This window comes from Microcaecilia unicolor, chromosome 11 (assembly GCF_901765095.1).
Source record: "Microcaecilia unicolor chromosome 11, aMicUni1.1, whole genome shotgun sequence".
Taxonomy (NCBI): Eukaryota; Metazoa; Chordata; class Amphibia; order Gymnophiona; family Siphonopidae; genus Microcaecilia; species Microcaecilia unicolor.
Window position 1 is genome coordinate 70,450,591 of NC_044041.1, and position 22,521 is coordinate 70,473,111.

Here is a 22,521-nt window from a genome sequence, read left to right on the forward strand (position 1 = left end):
AAACTTTGTCTTCAGTTCAATGATAAACTGGTTCATAGGCGCCGACTCCATGGGTGCGGTGTGTGCTTGAGCACCCCCAATATTTCACCCACTGGAAGTTCGTTCCCTCCCTCCCTCCGAGTTCCAGGGTCGTCCCCCACTCCGAGTTTCAGGGTCGTTGTCCCTCCCTCCGAATTTTAAAAGTCATCTTGACTTACCTCGTCGGGGTTACGGTGGCCGGCAGCAGGGGTAAAAAGCGTGCAGGCTTGGCCCTTAGTTCAGTTTTCCCTTCTCTCTCAGCTCTGGTCCTGTCCTCATTTCCTGTTTCCGCAAGGGCAGGACCAGAGCTGAGAGAGAGAGAAGGGAAAACTGAACTAAGGGCTGAGCCTGCACGCTTTTTACCGCTGCTGCCGGCTGCTGTAACCCCGACGAGGTAAGTCAAGATGACTTTTAAAATTCGGAGGGAGGGGGCCTGGAACTCGGAGGGAGGGAGGGGGACCCTATGGAATTCGGAGGGAGGGGCACTGTGGAACTCGGAGGGAGGGAGGGAACCCTGGAACTCAGAGGAAGGGGGACAGGGGAGAGGGAGGGGGATGGGGAGAGGAAGGGGGAGGGAGGGGGGACTGCACCACCTGCAAAAAAAAAAAAAAATTTCAGCACCCCCAATCATTTTGAAAAGTTGCCTCCTATGAACTGGTTTTTCCAGTTTGGCTGTCTCTTTTGTGCGAGCTTTGAAATTCAGCACTACTGGTAAGGATCAAATTCTTTGGCAGGAAAACAAAATTGTTATCTCAGGCTAAGATTCTACAGTTTTATTTTCAAGATATTTACACATGTAATAGTAGTATGATCATAGGTGCCTGGTATAAGAGGCTTGGGGAGGCTAAGCCTCCCCAGCCAGAAGTGCAGCAAGGGCGGGGCAGGGCGGGGCGGGTGCAGCTCGTGAACATCCCTCCCGGCTCCCCCCCCCGACTGGTGCGCGACGGTCCCGATCTTTACCCCCCCTCGTCCCCCCGACTAGTACGGTGCCGCTCTCCCCCTCTGCTCCTGTCACGTCGTCTTTCAACGAGGCTTCCTGTTCCCGTAGCAGCAGCAGCAGCGTCAGCATCAGCAATGATGTAAGCACCGCTGCTTTCAGCCTGCCCCGGAAGCCTTCTCTGGACAGTGTCCCTCCTACACGGGAAGCTGTTCAGAGAGTGCTTCCGGGGCAGGCTGAAAGCAACGGTGCTTACATCATTGCTGATGCTGACGCTGCTGCTACGGGAACAGGAAGCCTCGTTGAAAGACGACGTGACAGGAGCGGAGGGGGAGAGCAATACGGTACCGCACTAGTCCGGGGGGGGGAGGGGAAGCGATGCCAGACAGACCGACCAAAGGGAAAGGGGGGTGGAGAGAGGAGGATGTGAGATGCCACATCTAAGGAGAAGAGGGAGGAAGGAAAGCAATGCAGGGCATGGGAATGGGAAAAGGGGGTTGGAGAAAGGAGTAAGAGTGATGGAAGCAAGAAGGGGAGGGAAGAGAAAGGTGGGATGCGTGAGGGAGAGGAGAGATGCATGAGGACGCTGGAGGAGAGACAGAGAAAGTGGAAAAGTGCAGGGGAGAGCCAGAGAGAGATGGGGAGAGAAAGAGGGGACATGGAAGAGAGCAGGGGGGAGCCAGAGAGAGATGGGGAGAGAAAACAGGGGACATGGAAGAGAGCAGGGGAAAGCCAGGGACATGGAAGAGAGCAGGGGAAAGCCAGAGAGAGAGATGGGGAGAGAAAGAGGGGCCATGGAAAAGAGCAGGGGAGAGCCAGAGAGAAGATGCTGGATGGAAGAGGGGTACAGAGAGAGAGAGAGATTAGTGGAAAGATGGGGGGAGAAAGAGGGGACGTGGGCAGGAGAGAGAAACTGCTGGGGAGAAACTGGGGCCTAGCTGTCAGACAGAGAAATGCTGAATGAAAGGAGGGAGAAAGAGGGAAAAGCTGTAAGGAGGGGGCAGAAAGAGGGATGTAAGGGTAGGGAGGGAAAGAGGAAAGACACTGGAAGGATGGGGATAGAGAGGACATGCTGAATGGAAAAGGGTCAAGAGAGAACTGTTTTTAGAAGGAAGGAGATATAGAGGGAGACAATAGACGGAAGGATTGGGAGAAGGTAATGGGTAGAAGGATGGAGAGAGAAAGAGGGATGACACTGGATGGAAGGGTAGGAGAGAAAGAGGGAAGGTGCTGGACATGGATGGATGGATGGAGGGGCGGGAAGAGAGGAGAAATCTGGACATGGATGGAGTGGAGGGCAGGGAACAGAGGAGAAATGTTGGACAAGGATGGAGGGTAGGAAAGACAAAGGAAGTACATACACATGGATGGAGGGAAGGGGATAAATGCTGGATATGGATGGAGGGAAAATTGCTGAATTTAAGGCCTGGATCGGAACACTTTGAAGTCAGATGCTGAAACTGGAGAAAGGATAGGGACAGGGCTACAGATGGTAGACAGGATGCATAAAGACACACAAGGACGCATAAGGACACAGGAGGATGGTGGACATGGTGAGAGAAAAAATATCAAATGGAAAGAAGACACTGGGACCAAAGTGAATAGAAAAACTAAATGATCAGACAACAAAGGTAAAAAAAAGTATTTTATTCAGAATTTATTAACTGGAATATGTCAGCTTTTGGAAATGTGCATCTGTGATATTTTGCATGTAAGTTTCAATTTTTCTAGTATTGCTGCATGCTGAGTCTGACTTCTTGAGGTAACTTTCCAGTTTTGCCTTCATATCTGTTGTGTCGTGTGTTTTTCCTGTGTAATCAAGGTGCAGTATTCTACTAGTGTGTAGTATTTACAGCCCTTTTTGGGTTTTTTTTTGTTTCACTAGGTTTTAGAGCCCGGTGTAATTACAGTGCTGCCTTTCCATGCATAAGGTTGTAGCTCGTCCTGTCCTTGGAATTAGTGCTGTTATGGTTTGCTAAGGTTATGAGTGTGTTTTTGCACACGTTTGTGTATAGTGTTTTGCAGTGGAGAGATTGTGTATTGGCCTTACTGAGGTGGCACCAAAACATCAGAAAGGGTTTTAGAGCCTAAATCACGACACACTACCTCTTGAAGGATCTACATATAGTCGTTAATAAAAGGAGCTCATTGTGAACACTATCCACCCTAAAAGGGTGTTTTGTGGCTCTACATGAGAATTGTGATATTATGATCCCTTGTTTCATATTGTTGACGGTCTGCATTTTCCATATGGGTGGTATATTGGTGTATTAGGGTCTGCCTAGTGTTATGGTACAGTAAGGTTCTGAGTGTGTTTTTGCACAAATTTGTGCATAGTGTTTTAGAATTGAGCGATTGTGGTTAGTATATGCTTTGAGCAACCACTTTATTCTTTGACATATGATACATATCTAATATCTATATTTAATAAAAGGTATTATGACTTTTATTTTTATTTATTTATTTTTTTCTGTGTGTTATCAGACAATTATGGATTTAAGCTCCACCCCCTAACCCCACCCCCTTTAGCCTCCCCAAACAGTTGGGCCACCGACCGCCTATGAGTATGATCTAATTTACTACCTCTTAATTCTTTGTTTTTCACTTGTTCATCTGTCACTTTTGTCTTTTTTTTGTCTCTCTCCAATTTTTTGGGTAGTACATATAAAAAATTTCTCTTCTGAATACAAATTAGTTGTGTATGCACTATAACAAAAGATGTCTTTTCTGCATTCCATAGTAGATAGGTTCACTACTTATATTCTGTCTCTTATCAATATTTTTAATGCATTAGTTACAACTAAAGTGCACTATTTTCACATTCAGTACAGAATTTAGGGTCTTTCTTTCTCTTTAGGCATAATCTTTGAGATTCCTTTTACATAGACCTCTCTGCCCCATCTTGATTGAACAACTATATGTGATGTCTTTTGTCTGTTTCGCTAGGATTTTTTCTTTTTTAACTTTGATTTTTGTTGCATTGCATTCAAAATTGTATCTAGCAACACAGGATTTAACACAGTCCTGCTGAACTTTTTGTCTTGCTGTGATTTGTGCAAGGCAAAGTTTGTCTGCTGAAGGATAGCATGTGTATAATTTTTGATGGTCATTGTACACGGCTGTCGTGTTGAATTGTTTTTCCCTTTTTTTGTTTTTTTTCCTTCTTCTGTATTCTTTGTGACCTTTGTTTAGTATAAATGGCGAAATTGTGCTCCTAACTACTTGATGCTCTAATTTTCTTTGATCTGCCAGCTATGAATTAATTTTCTTACTACAAATATAGAATTTTATTTTTCCCTAATTTGTTTTTCCATAAATGAAACATGCCTATCTAATGCTTTTAAGAAGCTTGTTTGTAATAGCCCAAGGATAGAGATTTCAACATTATGTCTTGAATTTTATGGAATACACTTGTGCAGAACTTATATGCATTCTCACATTCAATTTTGGAAAAATTTATGTAGAAAGTTACAAAAATGTTTTAACAAATGAGAAGGTCTATTTGTAATGAGCTTAAAATAGGCAAGTTATGTGAACTGTTTTAACACATACTGTGAATGGTCACATGGAAGGAGGGCATGACAGTTGTACAGCATGTATAGAAAAGATATTGCAAGTTTGTTAGAAGGAATGAGCAACGTGAATATATATGGAAGTCTTTTGAACAGGGATATGTATATGAATTATGATATATTCTGTAAGTTAAGATCAGAATAGCAATTGATTTTATTCTACATTCATTATAACCAGAATTGCATTAAGTTTAAAACCTGAAACCAACATTAAGCTAATGGCATTTTTGTTAAGGAACTGGACATTGCTCTGTTTAATTGTTGTTTTCATTCAAAGTTCTCTTATTTACTTCAGAAGCATCATGTTATCCTGTTTACAAATATCAGCCTGACCAGCTGGTATAAAAGACGAATTTCACCCATAAAACGTGGCAAGACCCAGTCTCTATGGGACTGTTTAGTATCCACACAGTGACACCTATAGCTGCATTGCTGGAAGGACACCTTTAGTTGGACCCATTTGTGTGCTTTAAAGACATACTCCATTTATTGGGTGAATTGTTAAACTCTAGCATTTAAACTGTTGGTTTGATTTGACGGAATATTAATTTTTTTTGTATAATCTTTAATTAATTAAGTTACATTTTGAGTTATTGTTTTATATTTATTTATTAATTTTCCATACATTTGCAAGTTTACACTTGTTTAAGAAAGTCAGTAGGAGAAAAGGAAAAATTACAATAATGAAGTAATAAGTTTTTAAACAATTTATAAATTTTAAACAATTTATAAATATATATCTCATACCAATTGGGAGTTCAAAATTATCTAAATTGTTGAAGACTAATTAAGAAAAAAGAAAAAAAAAGAAGAAGATTATACGGACGTGAATTGGGCACTATATTTCATTATCGAGCAATATTACTAGTTGGAGTACTTGTTCCAACAGTCCTTTTAGATGTAATAAATACCTCAAGTTGGGAAGGCTCATAAAACACAAATTTTTCAGACTGGTAGTTAACCAAACACTTGCATGGAAATTTAAGGAAAAAGGATGCTCCCAACTGAATCGTCTCTTGTTTTTTCTGAAGAAATCTTTTTCGGCGCACTTGTGTTTCCCAAGACACATCTGGGTATACATTAATTTTTAGTCCCTTGAAAAGTTTATCTCGATTTTTATAAAATAATTTTAATACCCAAGCTTTATCAGGTGATAGAGCTACAGTAGCCACCAACATAGCTGGTACCACTAAGTCTTTCTCTGAAGATTCCAATAATGCTGTGACATCAAGGGGTTGGTTTTCCTGTTTCTGCTGAGGTCTGTGTGGAAGGTAAAATACTTGTGCAAATGGAGGAATAGTCTCCTCCTTAATTTGACAAATTTCTTTAAAGTATAATTTTAGCATCTCTCTCGGAGCCATAGTAATGGTATAGGGGAAGTTTATAAACCTCAAATTATTACTCCTTGAAAGATTTTGCAAACTCTCATTTTTCCTTCTTAGGTTAGTTAAGTCTTTAAGCATTACATTCTGGACTTCTTGTAATTGTTGAATATCTTTAACCTGTTTTTCAACTTGTACATTTAGTTGTTTTACCTTATCTTCCATGCAAACCACATCTTGTTTAACTTGCTGTATCTGGGGTATAAGTGCCTTGCCCAAATTCACTATTAGTGTCCATAAACAGTCTAACGTTACTCCGGGAGGTTTATTTTGCAAATCCGCAAATGAAAAGGTTCCTACCTCCATTTGCTGTGAAGAAACTGCTGCCAAATTTGAGATATTTCCCTCTGACGATGTTACAACAAGCGTAGACATCCCTGCTCCTCGCTGATCTTCCTTCGCCTCACGTCTCTCTCCTTCTACCTCCCTTTCCGGGTTCAAAGTCAAAGATGCCTTCACTGAGGAGCCGAAGTTTCGCGGGACTGGTGGGGGAGGCGGTGCTCGGTCGTCGGGGCTTAGAGATATTTCCAGCTCTAGGCTCCCCTGCGTGCCTTCAACCGCCGCGGGAAGCAACAGCGAGCCACTCACCAGCGTACTAGTGTCCGGAGGTCGCTGCACAAATGTATCCAACGGGCCTCCTCGGGTCGGGGTACCAAATCGCTGTGAGGCAACGGGTGCGGCTTTCCCCCTTGGGCATTGTAAGAAATCCAGAGCGGTAACTACCACCTAGAATAAGGTAAAGTTGCAGGAGCTCTAAAACACGTCCGATCTAATCAGTGGCCATTTTGAACTCTACATTTTGAGTTATGATAATTTCTTTCTTTGGTTCTCTTCTTCTGACCCTAAGTCCTTTCTGCTTGCTAGGTGTAAACTCATATGTTAACATAATTAGTTTTAATATTATTAAAACAATTGATTGTTTCATGTTTGATAATGCTTCTGTTCACATAATAAGATTTTTATTATATCTTACATATACCTTGAACTGTGCAATGAATGACATCTGAGAACATCCTTAAGTTAATGACATGTTCCTCATGAATTGGACAACTATTATATGGACTATTTACCTTCCTGGACACCATGCGGCCCTCTAAATGGAAGTCTTCTAGATGCAACATGATGCCTGCCTGTGTGAACCTTCCCACGGCATAATCCCTACACTGCCCTATAACTTTCTAATCACATTCTGTCTTGCATTTTTACAGGCATTGCCAGACAGAAGGGGGGATGGTACAGCAAATACCAAGGCCTTGAAAATAGGATATCTAGTACACTGCAAACACTACACCCACACATCTTGGAAGGATCCTGTTTATGTTGGTCCTTTCCGAATTGAGGCCCTGTCAGCCACAGCAGCGAACTGACAACCAGTCTCCTGTATAGACATCTTTGCCTCATGCAGCCCACAACCCTGAAACAACAGTGCCTGGAGCCATAGACTTAAGTTTGCTATCTGGAGCCTACTGTTTGTGGGCATAGCTGTGCTTGTGCTAGTATCAATATTGCTAGAAATACATTGTATTATCTGTTGTTAATTTTTTCCTTTCTGTTTATGATTACATTACAATTAGATGTTTGTAACATAGCCAATTGTGGATCTTTAGACTGGCAACGATGGTATTGTCAATATTATGTTTATTTGTGTATTTATGTTAAAATTAGTCAGTATACATCTTCTTGTACAACTTGGGCTAATGTATGGTGGTATACTGGACCCAACAATCCAACAGAAAAATACCAATTGGCTTGGAATAATCCCTTATGTCATAATATAACCCTTGTCTGACAACCAGTAGACTGTACAAATTGTGAAGAGGGAAAATGTACTTATTATCTAATACTGGTTCACTTAATCCCTTACTGCCTCAAATTTCAGAAGCAAAGATTCCTATTAAGTTCCTCAACGTAACCAGCCTTAAGGAAACTTTTATTCTTGAAACTGGTTTCGGTGAAGCTAATTTGTGGCTAGATTGGATTTGGTATACTATCGAGAGTTTAAATATATCTGATTGTTCTGCTTCTCGCCCTGAGCCTTAAGGTAGTCCCTTTTGCCTTAAATTTGGTAAATGATTACAATGGAACCATGTGCATGTTAAAACTGCTTCAGGGTTCCAGTAAAACTATTGAACCACACTGCCTTTCTCTCAGCCTACTGTTCCCTGACTTACCCAAGGGAGCAAAAACACCCCCCCGGTATTCAGACCACCAGTCCCTAGGACACTTTTTGAGACCTGTCTAACCCAAGAAAAAAATCCTGAATCCCTTTTCAATTGGTAACATTTTACTATGTAACTCTACCTTAACCTCTACCATTGACCTTGACTTTTCTGACTTTTCCCGTCCTTGGGCAGACATGTGGTATTGTGGAACCAAAACATTATACTCAATGCTGCCCACCAATTGGCAGGGCAAATGTGGTCTAGTCCAATTAGTAATTCCACTTACCATAGTAACCCAATCAATTGATAATCCAGTTCTTTCTAGAAAGAAGAAATCCCTGGTTCCTTTGATGATAGAATTTTATTGACTCTATAGGTGTACTAAGGGGGGGTACTAGATGAACTCAAGGCCCGCAACCAAATTGCTGCATGTTTTGAATTCTCTTTGTTTTGGTGGTCCACTATTAACAAGAATGTTGATTGGATTAATTACATTTATTATAAATCAACAGCGCTTCATTATTTATACTCGAGATGCAGTTAAAGGTATTGCTGCTCAATTAGATGCCACATGAACTTGCTGAGAATTCTGGTATAGATACCACTTGGACTGGGTGGATGGACAATATTTTTGGGAAATGGAAAAAATTTATAGTATCTAGTTTAACCACAATGTTAATAGTTATTGCTGTATTTGTAGTTCTTGGCTGTTGTGTAATACCTTGTATCAGAAGCTTAGTACAACGTTTAATTGAAACTGCTTTAAGTAAGAGAGAACCCATAGGACACTATGTTCTATATGAAAAACTACACATTAACACAGATTGAAGATGTATGTTGATGATGATGTTTAAATCTTTTATGATTTCCTTTGCCTAGCATTGTTATCTTCCTCCAGGATCATTTAGATGGGAGGATATTGTAAGGTTGAAGAGGGGCAATATACATTTCACTGTAACCACATTGTCTTGTTATACTTAGCCCAATCCCTGCTCATAATTTTTCTATGTGGATATGGAACATGACTTGTATCCATAAATTCCCCATGTACGATGCAGGCCCATATGCTTCTTAGTGCCCATACATGAGGTCGTTTGGCCAGGACGGGTAAGATGGACTTTTTACAGTCAACAGAATTTAAGTGGTTTGTGACCTAAGACCGCCTACAGCCGGGGCACTAACTATCGGGCATACACCTCACTTCAACCAGGTGAAGCCCTTACTAAAGGCCTTCAAGGGGGGATATGTATATTATGGGTACAGTTATGAACTATGAAATATGAACCATGGTTAAAGCCTGTAAGAGCTAAGACCTAACAGCATATAGGCTGACAGGCATAAGTGTTTGAGTGTCTCTTAGTTGACCTCTTTACTGGATCAGAGCTCATAATCTGCTGGCACCTAAGAAAACACTATAGATAATAAACATAGTTATGCACCCTAGAGCAGAGTCAAAGGGCAAAGGCCATAAATCGTGAGGCCCAGGAACTTATGATCTGATAAGATGGCCTTGGAAAGGAGAAGACCATAAACAGACATGGGAATGTGTGAGTGACATTGCCGAAGGGTTAGAAGGTAAAGTTTGCCTTTTTACGGCTGATACTAAGATTTGTAACAGAGTGGACACCTGGGAGGGAGTGGAAAACATGAAAAAGGATCTGCGGAAGCTAGAAGAATGATCTAAGGTTTGGCAATTAAAATTCAATGCAAAGAAATGCAAACTGATGCACTTAGGGAGTAGAAATCCACGGGAGACGTATGAGTTAGGTGGGGAGAGGGATCTTGGGGTGATAGTATCTGAGGATCTGAAGGTGACGAAACAGTGTGACAAGGTGTTGGCCGTAGCTAGAAGGGTGCTAGACTGTATAGAGAGAGGTGTGACCAGCAGAAGAAAAGAAGTTTTAATGCCCCTGTATAAGTTGTTGGTGAGGCCCCACCTGGAGTATTGTGTCCAGATGGCTTTGAAAGGAGACTAGATGATCCTGGGTAAGATAACTTATTGAAGGCTTGTAAATCATTGTTAAACACAAATGTATAAAAATAGCTGTCTCAGTTCTATATATTGGAGCGATAGATACAGCTAGCATATTTATGCAGTAGTTCTATCCTCCCATGAGAAAATATCAATATACTTGGTAAAGAAATTAAAGAATTGTTTTTCTCATATGCTGGCCCTTTTATCTTTTTCTAAATTGCGGGTGGTTGGTGAGTACTAATTTGGGAGGTGATACAAGCAGCCTTCATACTTTAAAAACACTAGATAACCACCCAGCCTGCCTGGTAGTAAGGCCAGCCCTGTACCTGGCCCTTCTCTGCCTTTAGTGCAAACTGTGCCAGTCTGACTTTACCTTCAGTAACATGATGTCATTTTCTTTGGTTCCAGGATTGTAATGTAGAGTCTTGAACTCTTTCAGCGAGAAAATTTGCCAGGTAGACTTGTCTTCGTTCAGATTATGAACACCAAGATGAGCTGTCATGTTCCTGAAAATGATATTACATAGACACAAGCAAATAAAGATCTGTTCTGATCTCTTAGCAAAGCAAAATTCACACTCCCTGCATTTCGCTTTCTGTTTGCTACAGACCGGGAAAGGCAAATTCTGGTCTTCAAGTGCCATAAATTGGTTAAATTAAATTGTTTTGGAGGCTGTATCTTAAAGGATGTAGGGGAAGGGAGCAGAGGCTCTTTAGAGAGAGATTACCAAAATGATGGTGGTGGAGGGAGTGTGGCGGAAAAACTTATACCAAAACCTCTCTGATGGGAAGGAGATAGAGACATTCAAATATGCTGAAATCTTCTGCCTAGGGTACAGTGGCAGCCAAAAAACCAAACAGGATGCTATGAATTATTAGGAAAGGGATGCTAAATAAGACCGAGAATATTATAATGCCTCTGTATCGCTTCATGGTGTGACCTCTCCATTTGTTGCATTCAATTCTGGTCAATGTATCTTAAAAAGGAGATAGTGGAAGTAGAAAAGATTCAAAGAAGAGTGACCAAATGATAAAGGGGATAGAACTCCTCTCATATGAGGAAAGGCTGAAGAGGTTAGGGCTCTTCAGCTTGGAAAGAGATGGCTGACAGGAGATATGATTGAGGTCTACAAAATCCTGAGTGGTATAGAACAAGTAGAAGTGAATCGATATTTTATGGGATTGGAGAACAGCGGACGTAGTCCCTCTTCACAAAAGTGGTGATAGGGAAGAAGCTGGAAACTACAGGCTGGTAAGCAAGCCTCACTTCAGTTATTGGAAAAGTAATGGAAGCAATGCTGAAGGAAAGGATAGTGAATTTCCTGAAAGCAAATAAGTTGCAAGATCCGAGACAACATGGTTTTACCAAAGATAAATTGTGCCAAACAAATCTCATTGAATTCTTTGTCTGGGTGACCGGAGAATTGAATCAGGGACACAGTTCCCGACAGGAGGCTGTTGAATAAACTTGGCAGGCTGAAGATAGGAGCCGAAGTGGTGAACTGGATTAGGACTAGTTGACGGACAGACATCAGAGGATGGTGGTTAATGGAATTCGTCGGATGAGGGAAAGGTGAGTAGTGAAGTGGCTCAGGGATCGGTGCTGGGGCCGATTCTGTTCAATATGTTTGTGAGTGACATTGCCGAAGGGTTAGAAGGTAAAGTTTGCCTTTTTACGGCTGATACTAAGATTTGTAACAGAGTGGACACCTGGGAGGGAGTGGAAAACATGAAAAAGGATCTGCGGAAGCTAGAAGAATGATCTAAGGTTTGGCAATTAAAATTCAATGCAAAGAAATGCAAACTGATGCACTTAGGGAGTAGAAATCCACGGGAGACGTATGAGTTAGGTGGGGAGAGGGATCTTGGGGTGATAGTATCTGAGGATCTGAAGGTGACGAAACAGTGTGACAAGGTGTTGGCCGTAGCTAGAAGGGTGCTAGACTGTATAGAGAGAGGTGTGACCAGCAGAAGAAAAGAAGTTTTAATGCCCCTGTATAAGTTGTTGGTGAGGCCCCACCTGGAGTATTGTGTTCAGTTTTGGAGGCCGTATCTTGCTAAGGATGTAAAAAGAATTGAAGTGATGCAAAGAAAAGCTACGGGAATGGTATGGGATTTGCATTACAAGATGTATGAGGAGAGACTTGCTGACCTGAACATGTATATCCTGGAGGAAAGGAGAAACAGGGGTGATATGATACAGACGTTCAAATATTTGAAAGGTATTCATCTGCAAACAAACCTTTTCTGTAGATGGGAAAACGGTAGAGCTAGAGGACATGAAATGAGATTGAAGGGGAATAGTCTCAAGAAAAATGTCAGGAAGTATTTTTTCACGGAGAGAGTGGTGGATACTTGGAATGCCCTCCCGCGGGAGATGGTGGAGATGAAAACGGTAATGGAATTCAAACATGCATGGGATAAACATAAAGGAATCCTGTTCAGAAGGAATGGATCCTCAGAAGCTTAGCCGAGATTGGATAACAGAGCCGGTAGTGGGAGGCGGGGCTGGTGGTTGGGAGGCAGGGCTAGTGCTGGGCAGACTTCTACGGTCTGTGCCAGAGCCGATGGTGGGAGGCGGGGAATGTGGAATGTGTTTGCTGTAAAACCTATCTCTAGAACTGTATTACGCCACTTATCTACACAGCTGGTTGGGATAAGGGGAAGACAAGGCTACAAAATGCACCATAAATGTCCAAAAGCACAGTTTTAGAGTAGGAATATCCAGGAAGAAAGCCAGCACAAGTCTTATCTGAGTGAGTTTCCTGGAGGCAGGAGACAAGTGAGGACCTTCAAGCTGCCCAGCTCTCAACAGAAACTAGTCCCTCCTAATCGTTTTAGATTGTCTGCAGAAAGCCAGGTGGGATGGGGATGGGGATGGGGATGGGGATGGGGGAGGGGGAGAGTTCAGCACAATTATAGTCAAAGAAAGAGAGTTCTAATACTATCTGGCAGTTTTGAAATCTGAAATCTAGTTTTTCAGATATCAATAAAGCAGTTTGAAAACAATCAGGTCACACAGTCAGATCACAATATTTGCAGAGCAGTTTAAAACACTTTTTTTTTTCTCTCTCTTTTTAGGAAAGATATAAGTGCAAAGACAAGGGCAGACAAGAGAACCAAGAGCACAGTTTTAGAGTAGGAATATCCAGGAAGAAAGCCAGCACAAGTCTTACATGAGTGAGTTTCCTGGAGGCAGGTACACACCCCCTCCACATATATTCAAAACTGTCTTATAATATCTGCTTGTTTATATTTCTACTATGTACCCAAGATTTTCTGTAACACTAAGTGTCTATTTTCTAATCTGTTTCCACTAATCATGATATATTGTAAGCCACATTGAGCCTGCAAAGAGGTGGGAAAATGTGGGATACAAATGCAATAAATACATAAATAAATAAATAAATAAATAAATAAATAAAATGGCAGATACAAATCAAGGTAAGGTATACACAAAAAGTAGCACATATGAGTTTATCTTGTTGGGCAGACTGGATGAACTGTGCAGGTCTTTTTCTGCCGTCATCTACTATGTTAATATGTAAAAGTACAAAGACTAGAGGACACTCAATAAGTTACATGGAAATACTTTCAATGCCAATAGGAAGAAATATCTTTTCACTTAACATATAGTTAAGCTCTGGAACTCTTTGTCGGAGGATGTACCAACAGCGGTTAGCATATCTAGGTTTAAAAAAGGTTTGGACAAGTTCCTGGAGAAAAAGTCCATTGTCTGCTATTGAGATAGGCATGGGGGAAGCCACTGCTTGTCCTGGGATTGGTAGCTTGGAATGTTGCTACAGTATTAGGGTTTCTGCCAGGTAGCTGTTCTCTGGATTGGCCACTGTTGAAAACAAGATACTACTGGGCTAGATGGACCATTGGTCTGACCCAGTATGGCTATTCTTATGTTCTTAAAAGGTAAAAATCATTCTATGATGGAGGGAAATTTGACAACAAGGTGTAATTGAGGTAGATTCAGAAGGGACAAAGAGAAATCATACTTTATGAATAAAATGGTGGACGCCTAGAAAAGTTTCCCAGGGGAGTTGGTGAAAGCAACAGTGACAAAATCCAATAACACCAGAAATAAGCACAGAGGATCTTCAGTTGTGGGTATGTGAGACATAATGCTTGGGATAAGCAGGGAAGATCTCTTATCTGTAAGGTAGTGAGTTGTAAAGACTGAGATAAGCACAAAGGATCCTTCCCTGTGGTGGAATGAGGGGTACAGCCTGGAATAAACACAAATAAATCTTAGCTGTGGAGGAATGAGGGGTAAAGCCTGGAATAAACATGGAAAATCCTTAACTGTGGGGGGAATGATGGATTACGCCTGGGATGAGTACAGAGGATCATTAGCTGTGGAGGGAGTGAGAGATAAGTAACAAAAAGACTCAAGCATAACAATCATATAGGTACCAAAAGAAAAAGTACAACTCATGTATATAACTATACAAACCAATCTCCTGAATTCACAAAACATATTTTGCAAAAATATAAATTTTCAGTTTTCTCCAAAACAACAACTAATAATAATAAGAACAAATATCCTGTGGAAGAAAGTTCCAGATTCTAATGGCCTGAAAAACAAAAGATTGACCATATAGAGGGGCATAATCGAACGTGAACGCCTATCTCCATGGGCGTCTATGTCCAAAAATGGGTACGTGAAGAGGAGGGACAGACCGTATTTTCAAAAAAAATGGACGTCTTTTTTTTGTTTCAAAAATACGGTTTGTATGTACCAAATGCCATGGATTTGTTCGTTTCTGAGCTGGGCGGTTTTTTTTTTTTAGCAATAATGGAAACTAAAACTGGCCAGCTCAAAAACGTCCTAATCCGAGCCATTTGGTCGTGGAAGGGGCCAGGATTCGTAGTACACTGGCCCCCCTGACATGCCAGGACACCAACTGGACACCCTAGAGGTCAGAGTGGTGGACTTCAGAAACAGCTCCCACATGCATAGCTCCCTTACCATGGGTACTGAGCCCCAAACCCCCTCCCCCAAAACCCACTACCCACAAATGTACAATACTACCATAGCTCTTAGGGGTGAAGGGGGCACCTACATGTGGGTACAGTGGATTTTGGAGACCTCCCATTTACTAGCACAAGTGTTACAGGTAGGGGGGGGTGGGCAGGGCCGGTCTTAGGCAGAGGCGACCAAGGCGACCACATAGGGCCTCGCGCCTAAGGGGGCCCCGCGCTCAACTCTGCCTCGCTCGTAACTCCGCTCCGACCTCCGCCGCTGCTCGCCTTAGTCGCCTGAGATGATCCAACAGTTGTGCACTTATGCCAAATTGAAATCGGATTCCATACAGGCAGGAGATCAGGAGAAGTGTCTCTCTCATCTAACGACGCTTGCGGACGGTGCAAGGGTTGGTAATGTCTGCCTCCCTGAGAGGAATTTGGCCCAACAACATTAGTTGCTAGAGAAGCTGAGCAAGTAAGATCTTCTGGCTTGGAAGAGGCTGTTTCTAACATATCTGGGTTATTTTCACATAGATCTGCAGATATTTCTCCTGATAAAAATTTGGATGGCAATAGCAGATTTAGCTAAAACACTGCTTCCAGTAATTAATGATATGACACCTCGAATTAATCATTTGGAAGCTAGACTGCAATCACAGGAAGAAAAGATTACTACGCTAAAATCTGAGAATGGAAATCATGAAGTAGCAAAATCTGATATAAAGTAGGTACAATCAGTTCAAACTATTTAGTAACTGATGTGGCTACTTGCCTCTCTGGTTTGATGGGTTACAGAGTAATAGGGGAATTTGAAAGTACTGGATCTTTTCTTAATATTTTTCCTTTATTCTCCTTTGTTATGAGAATTGGAACTACTAATTGTAGTGGACTTGAACTGAATAATTTCTGGGGAGGGGAGGTTTCATGATAGCTTTGTGCTTATTATTTCAATCAGTTTTTTGTACAAGTTTAGCTTCATTTGACTTTATTTGAAATTTCATAAATAAAAAAATGTTCTAAAAATGGAATAATCTTATCAATGGGGTGGAGCTAGGGTGGGGGCGGGGCTAGGGTGGGTGTGGCTAGGATGGGGCCCCACCAAATTGGTCTGCATAGGGCCCCGCACTTGCTAAGACCGGCCCTGGGGATGGGCCTGGGTCCGCCTGCCTGAAGTGCACTGCGGTACCCACTAAAAGTGCTCCAGGGACCTGCATACATGCAGGCCTCTAGGACTTGTTGCTGCTGTAGAACCTTGGCACACCAGTTGACACCTGAAGACTAATGTCTCCGAAAACGTCCTTTATTGGAATAAGCACATTTACTCACAGTTAACTGCAGATCAGAGGTTGTGCCCCACTGGCAAAGAGTCTCCCTGGTACTGAGATTAGCAGTAGGTCAGAGCTGGCAGAATGCTGTACAATGCCCACTTTCAGTAACCTGGGTAACACATGAAAGGGAGCTAAAACTGGCTTACAAAAATGGTCACTACCTCATGGACTACCGGAAACAAAACAGGGCACACTCTGACCCAGTAAGCAGAGGGAAAAGCACCATGGGAGTAGAGCCTACCAACTACCAACATCGTGAGCATTTAACACAAGCTAGTGGAATCACGGAGCCCAATACCCTACACCCACCACAATGCATTGCTGATGTGTCTCTGCAGTGCGCATAACAGAAAAGGTGTCACACTCACCCGAGAGCCACATCAGAACCAGGGAAAGACTGTCAGAGGATAGAACACATTCTGCTGTCATGGAGGTGGGTACGGCATTTGAGGCTGGCATACAGGCTGGGAAAAAAAGTTTGTAAAGTGGGTTTTTTTTGGTTGGAGGGGGTTAGTGACCACTGGGGGAGTCAGGGGAAGTGATCCCCGATTCCCTCCGGTGGTCATCTGGTCAGTTGGGGCACTTTTTTGGGACTTGGACCTGAAAAAAAGGGGTCCAAATAAAGCGGACCAAATCCTCGTCAAAAATGCCCTTCTTGTTTCGATTATCAGCTAAAGACGCCCATCTCTCCTCGGCCGATAACCATACCCCAGTCCCGCCTTCACCACACCTCCGACACCCCCCCGTCCACTTTGTTCGTTCCTGCGACAGAGTGCAGTTGAAGACGACCAAAATCGGCTTTCGATTATACCAATTTGTTCGCCCACGGGAGAAAGACGCCCATCTCCTGATTTGGATCAAAATATGGGCGTCTTTCTCTTTTCGAAAATAAGCTGGCTAGTGATCTATATTTTTGCACCTTTCAAAGATGGTAAGACGATACACATTTCGACCCTTAAAAGAAATACCTGACAAAGAAAATAATACAAGAAAATCATAGAGAGCATCACCATATAGGGCCAGATTCTATATGTCACTTAAAAAAATCTGCGCAGTAAACATTTCCGCCTAAGCGTATTCTATAAGTGGTGCCTAGATTTAGGTGCGGTATATAGAATATAGAACTCTGCCAAGCTAACCGCGCGGGTGGGGGGCAGTTAGCTTGGCAGAGTTTAAAAAGGGGTTAGACGGTTTTTTAAAGGACAAGTCCATAAACCGCTACTAAATGGACTTGGGAAAAATCCACAATTCCAGGAATAACATGTATAGAATGTTTGTACGTTTGGGAAGCTTGCCAGGTGCCCTTGACCTGGATTGGCCGCTGTCATGGACAGGATGCTGGGCTCGATGGACCCTTGGTCTTTTCCCAGTGTGGCATTACTTATGTACTTATGTACTTACTTGATATCCCACCGACTGAAAATATGAGCTTCCATTTACACCAATGAAAACATGGCATAAATCCATGCACATAGGTTTACATGCACTGGGGCATATTCTATAACTACGCACATAAATTTGGGAATGCCCAATTCCCAACCCATAGCTACGCTCCTTTTGAACTGCATGCATTAGAATTTAGCGCAGTTCTTTACAGAATACTCTTAGCAAGTCGTGTGTGTGAATTCTAAATATTGCTAATTAGTTCTCATTATTGCTTGTTAAGCCAATTAAGTCACATGCGTTGTTATAGAATACTCCTGGATTTTGGCACAGATCTCTAGGCATGTTCTATAGAATCTGGCAGATGTTTTAAATACTAAACAGCTAAGTTGTAAAAGAATTTGTGCTTCTATGGGGAGCCAATAAAGACCAGCAAATAACAGGGTCACAACAAATCTACTTTTCCTACAAATCAGCCTAGCAGCTGTGTTCTGAATCAGCCTTAGCTTCTTCAGTAATTTCTGCGAAATACCTAGATATAGTGAATTGCAATAGTCTAAAGATGACAAAATAACAGCCTGAGCCAATACTCTGAAATGTTGAGGAAAAAAGATCGAATTAAATGTAAGTGCGATGAGTCAAAAAGAACCCCCAAGACCCTGGAATTCTTATCCTCTGAAAGACATAACCCATCCAGTGAGGGGTAAAGCCTAGTGGGGGGGGGGGGGGGGGGGGGGGGAGTGAAAGGTGAAACCTTAGATAAGCACAGAGAATCCTTAGTTATGAGGGATTGAGAGGTAAAGCTTGGAATACGCATAGAAAGGAAGTGAGAAGTAAAGCTTGGGAGAAGCACAAAAGATTCCTGGTTGGAAGATCCCTGTTTCCAATTTTGTGTTTCTTTGATCAAAGTTATCTGATGAGTATTCATCTAGTAAGACCTAAAAATAAGACCTGTTGATGGCACTCAAGGCCAAAGTGTGCTACCCCTGTTCTCCACATTCCTTCCTTAAAGACATCACCTAAAACCATAGGCTTCTTCCCGTCCTTCTCTATATCTGCCTAACACTGATCTTTTTTATGTTTCTTTTTTCACTTGTCTCTTCTCTGTCTCTATATCTACCCATGTATGATTTTTACCCCTCATGCTCCCTTTCTTTTACCCTCTAGTCCTTAGTCGCCTTCTTTTCACCTCTCATCTATCTACTGGCTTTTTAAATCTCCCTCTCAGCCCTCTCCAGCAATCCCATTGCCCTATCTGCCTTTCTCCTTTCCCAGTCTGATATCCCACCTCTGTCTTTCAGCCACATTTAGCTTTCTTTCATTTTTCTGCCTCCTTCTCAAAAGCTATCTAGTTTTCCACCTCTTTCTTTCTCTTCTATGTGCAGCATTCCCCCTTCCCTTCCTTTCTGTGTGCAGCATTCCCCCTCTCTTCTCTTCCTTTTCTTTTCATCCATGTGCATTTCTTCTCTCTTTCTTCATTTCCTTCCATCCATGTGCAGCATTTCCCCCTCTCCCTTCCCTCCCCTCCCCTCCATGTGCAGCATTTCTCCCCTCTCCCTTCCCTTCTATCCAACTACAGCATTCCCCCCTACCCTTACATCCATGCACATTTCTCCCCTCCCTTTCCTTTCATCCAAATGCAGCATTCCCCCCTTCTCTTCCATCCTTGTGCTGTATTTTCCCCCATCCCTCCTGCATGTCTGGCATCTCCCCTTCCCTCTGCCCCCTCCTACAAAATTGATGTTTGCTGGCACGGCAACAGGAAGTTGTGACAGAGGGAAGGACCCTGGGACTGGCCAGGGAGAGCCTGATATAAACAGTGTTGGCAAACATGCAAGTTTGTAGAGCTCATGGGGGGTGGGGGGAAGGAGAAACACTGGGGGAAATGGATGCCAGACCTGCAGGAGGAAAAAGAGGAGAGGAAGGTAAGGAGGCAATGCCAGATTCGTGGGAGAAGTGTGCTGAACTATTTTTTGGGATGGCACTTGTCACTCCATAGCAATGCCTATGGTGTGCTGACACTTTCAGTTTTGGTTTGTGCACAATAAAGCCACATTCACCATCCAGCATACACCCCCCACATTTGACTTGGTGTTTACACACATAAAATTTGTATTGAATGAACTTACTGCATTCCACAGTATTATGCTTGTGGTAGAAGCCACATGTTCAGACATTCACGCATGGCTGTATCGAAAGCCTTTCTGCATCTGCCCCTGAGAGGGTAAAAAGAGGCTTGTCCGGGTCCCTTGAAGTGCTTTGTCCTCTCATTTAGGTCATAGGAGGCAACTTTTTATAATGATTGGGGATGCTAAACCCTACACAAATCACATCTCCCTTGATACAGTAAAGGAGTCTGTTAATACTCAGGGTGTTTAAGCACCCGCAGAGTTGGCACCTGTGGGCATAGGAGCCAACTTTTCAAAACGATTGTGAGTGCGTGTGGTCAATATTGGGGTGCTAAAGCACCCATAGAGCTGGCTCCTATGCCTATGGAGGTGACAGTGTGGTTTAACAGTAGGGAAAAGAGAGAGCTGTTAATTAGGAGGTCAAACCTGAGAGACTAGATAACTGTGTGGATGCTGAACGGGAAAATGGCCTAGAAAAAAAGTGTCAATAAACTATCATCCAAGCTCCAATAATTAGCTTAAGCCAAAGCGCTGATTCATAAAACTTGTGATGGCAACATTGGCACTTGCCATAAGTCTCTTGATATCCAGACAATCAATTGTCTGGATATCAAGAGACTTGTGGCAAGTGCCAGTGGTGCCCTTTAGCTATTACAGGTCCGGTTTGGACGAATTCCAAGACAGGCTTTACAATAAAAGTGAAGGGCAATACTTCAAGCAACACTAGGAATGTAGTGTATCTCGCGGAATGTCCTTGTGGATTGTTTTACATGGGCCGCAGCAGCAGACCTCTAAGAACCAGGCTAAATGGACATAAATCGCGTATCATTATTGAGAATTTACATGCACATTATCAGCCATTGGAAAGAAAAACATCATCAATGGAATAATATGAAATGGCGTATTATCAATGTTATATACAAAGGGTGGGAGGGTGGTAACCTTGAACAGAGATTAAATTACAGCAAACAATTTTGGATTTTTACATTGAACTCCCGCAAGGATTAAATGCAGAGTTAGAATGGATGACGTTGATCTAGCCGGGGTATCTTGATTGGTGGAATTGTTTGATTAATTTCTATAAATCAGCTGCTAAAAAATGCTGCCGCCATCTTTGTCAGTCAAGAATTGGACATTTCTGATATGGTTGGCAGCTACATCTCTTTGGGAAGAAGAATATTTAAAAGAATTGAACTACAATTATTACCAGTAGGACTGGGTTTCAATGTGTTTTTTCTTTTTAGGGGGAATATCCTTGAAACAGCCGAGTGGCGAAACATGATGTCATGTCGGACAGCTAATTCCCCTTGGAAACAAGCTATGCAAGCTAAGTTCGCTACTTAAGTTTGTTTATATATAAAGAATGGCTATCTTATGATAGGAATTCGGAAATGCTAACAAAAGTAATATAAAATAGAAAAATATATAACTAATAAAACTTTTTAAGAAGGCTGGTGACGATAGGAGAGTGGAGGCTAAGATTATTTATTTATTATTTATTTGTTACATTTGTATCCCACATTTTCCCACCTATTTGCAGGCTCAATGTGGCTTACATAGTACCAGAGAGGCTTTGAAGTCTTCGGTGAACAAATACAAGGTAATGTTGTGATAGGATAGAGTTCATGTAGTACTGTCATAGAAGTGCCCCACAACTTTGGTGGACTGAGGTCTTCTAAACCAAAAAATTAAATTATAGATAGCTCATCACAAGTTTCTGGAAAAAAAGTGAGCAGTCTGAGATTGAAGCAGAAAGCCACGTGGTAGAACCATGCTCCAATGGCTGACCGCGCAGCTTCTATTGTGAGATTAATGAAAAAATATTCTTCAGCGATGCGGTAAGCTAAAGGATGCAAATCCAAAGCACACAGAACTTGTGCGCTAATCAGGGAAAGCCTGCCGGACACACGTGCACAAAGGTTTTGCAGTAAAGGTGGTGTCACTTTGTATATATCTAAACAAAATGGAGGTGCTTGTACATATCTGCACATCTGTGCAGGTTATTCTACACATAAATATTAGCCTCGCAAAAATGTCTTGCATGTGCAGAACAACATGAGCAGATGTGTGCTGGTACTTTTGTTTTCTTTCGGACATATGCACAGCGAAACCGCTAGTATCTCCACTCACAGCTTTTACTTCCATTCTGCCATTTAAAGTTAAAAGTGCTTGTTATGGTCATGGAAAATAAAAAATTAACAGTAAATCCCCAAAACTGGCATAAAATCCTCTCAACTAACACTTCTACACTGCCCAGGGTCACTGAGAGACAGAGCCAGGCCCAAAGCAGGGCTGCCTCAGCCGCCAACTTCCCCACTCGGGACACATGCAGCTGCTGCTGCCACCCCTCACTTGCTCGCTCGCTCACTCAGGCAGTCTCTGCCCCCTACCTTCCTGCATCAGTGTGTCTGCCCCTCCCCGGCCTCCAAGAGGGGCCCAGCACCGGAGTCTGTCTCTCTCCTGCTCCTGTGTGCCGGGACCGGGTTATCGATAACCCGGTCCCAGCACACAGGAGCAGGAGAGAGACATAACGCGGCACCGGGCCCCACTTGGAGGCTGGGCCCAGGGAACTTTGCCCACCCCCCTCTTGGCAGCCCTGACACTGCCTCAGAGCTGGCAGTGAATTTCTCATATTCTGCGTGTGTTAAAATCCCCTGTT

At 42.6% G+C, this 22,521-nt stretch overlaps 1 protein-coding gene across 1 annotated transcript in view; it reads right to left on the reverse strand.

The window, feature by feature from the left end:
• The window catches only part of LOC115479509 (mast cell protease 1A-like), a 45,939-nt gene that overhangs the window by 16,059 nt on the left and 7,359 nt on the right, over positions 1-22,521 (reverse strand). The window contains exon 3 of the mRNA XM_030217451.1: positions 10,420-10,552. Within this exon, the coding sequence (XP_030073311.1) occupies positions 10,420-10,552 (133 nt within the window). The remainder of the gene's footprint in view (positions 1-10,419; positions 10,553-22,521) is intronic.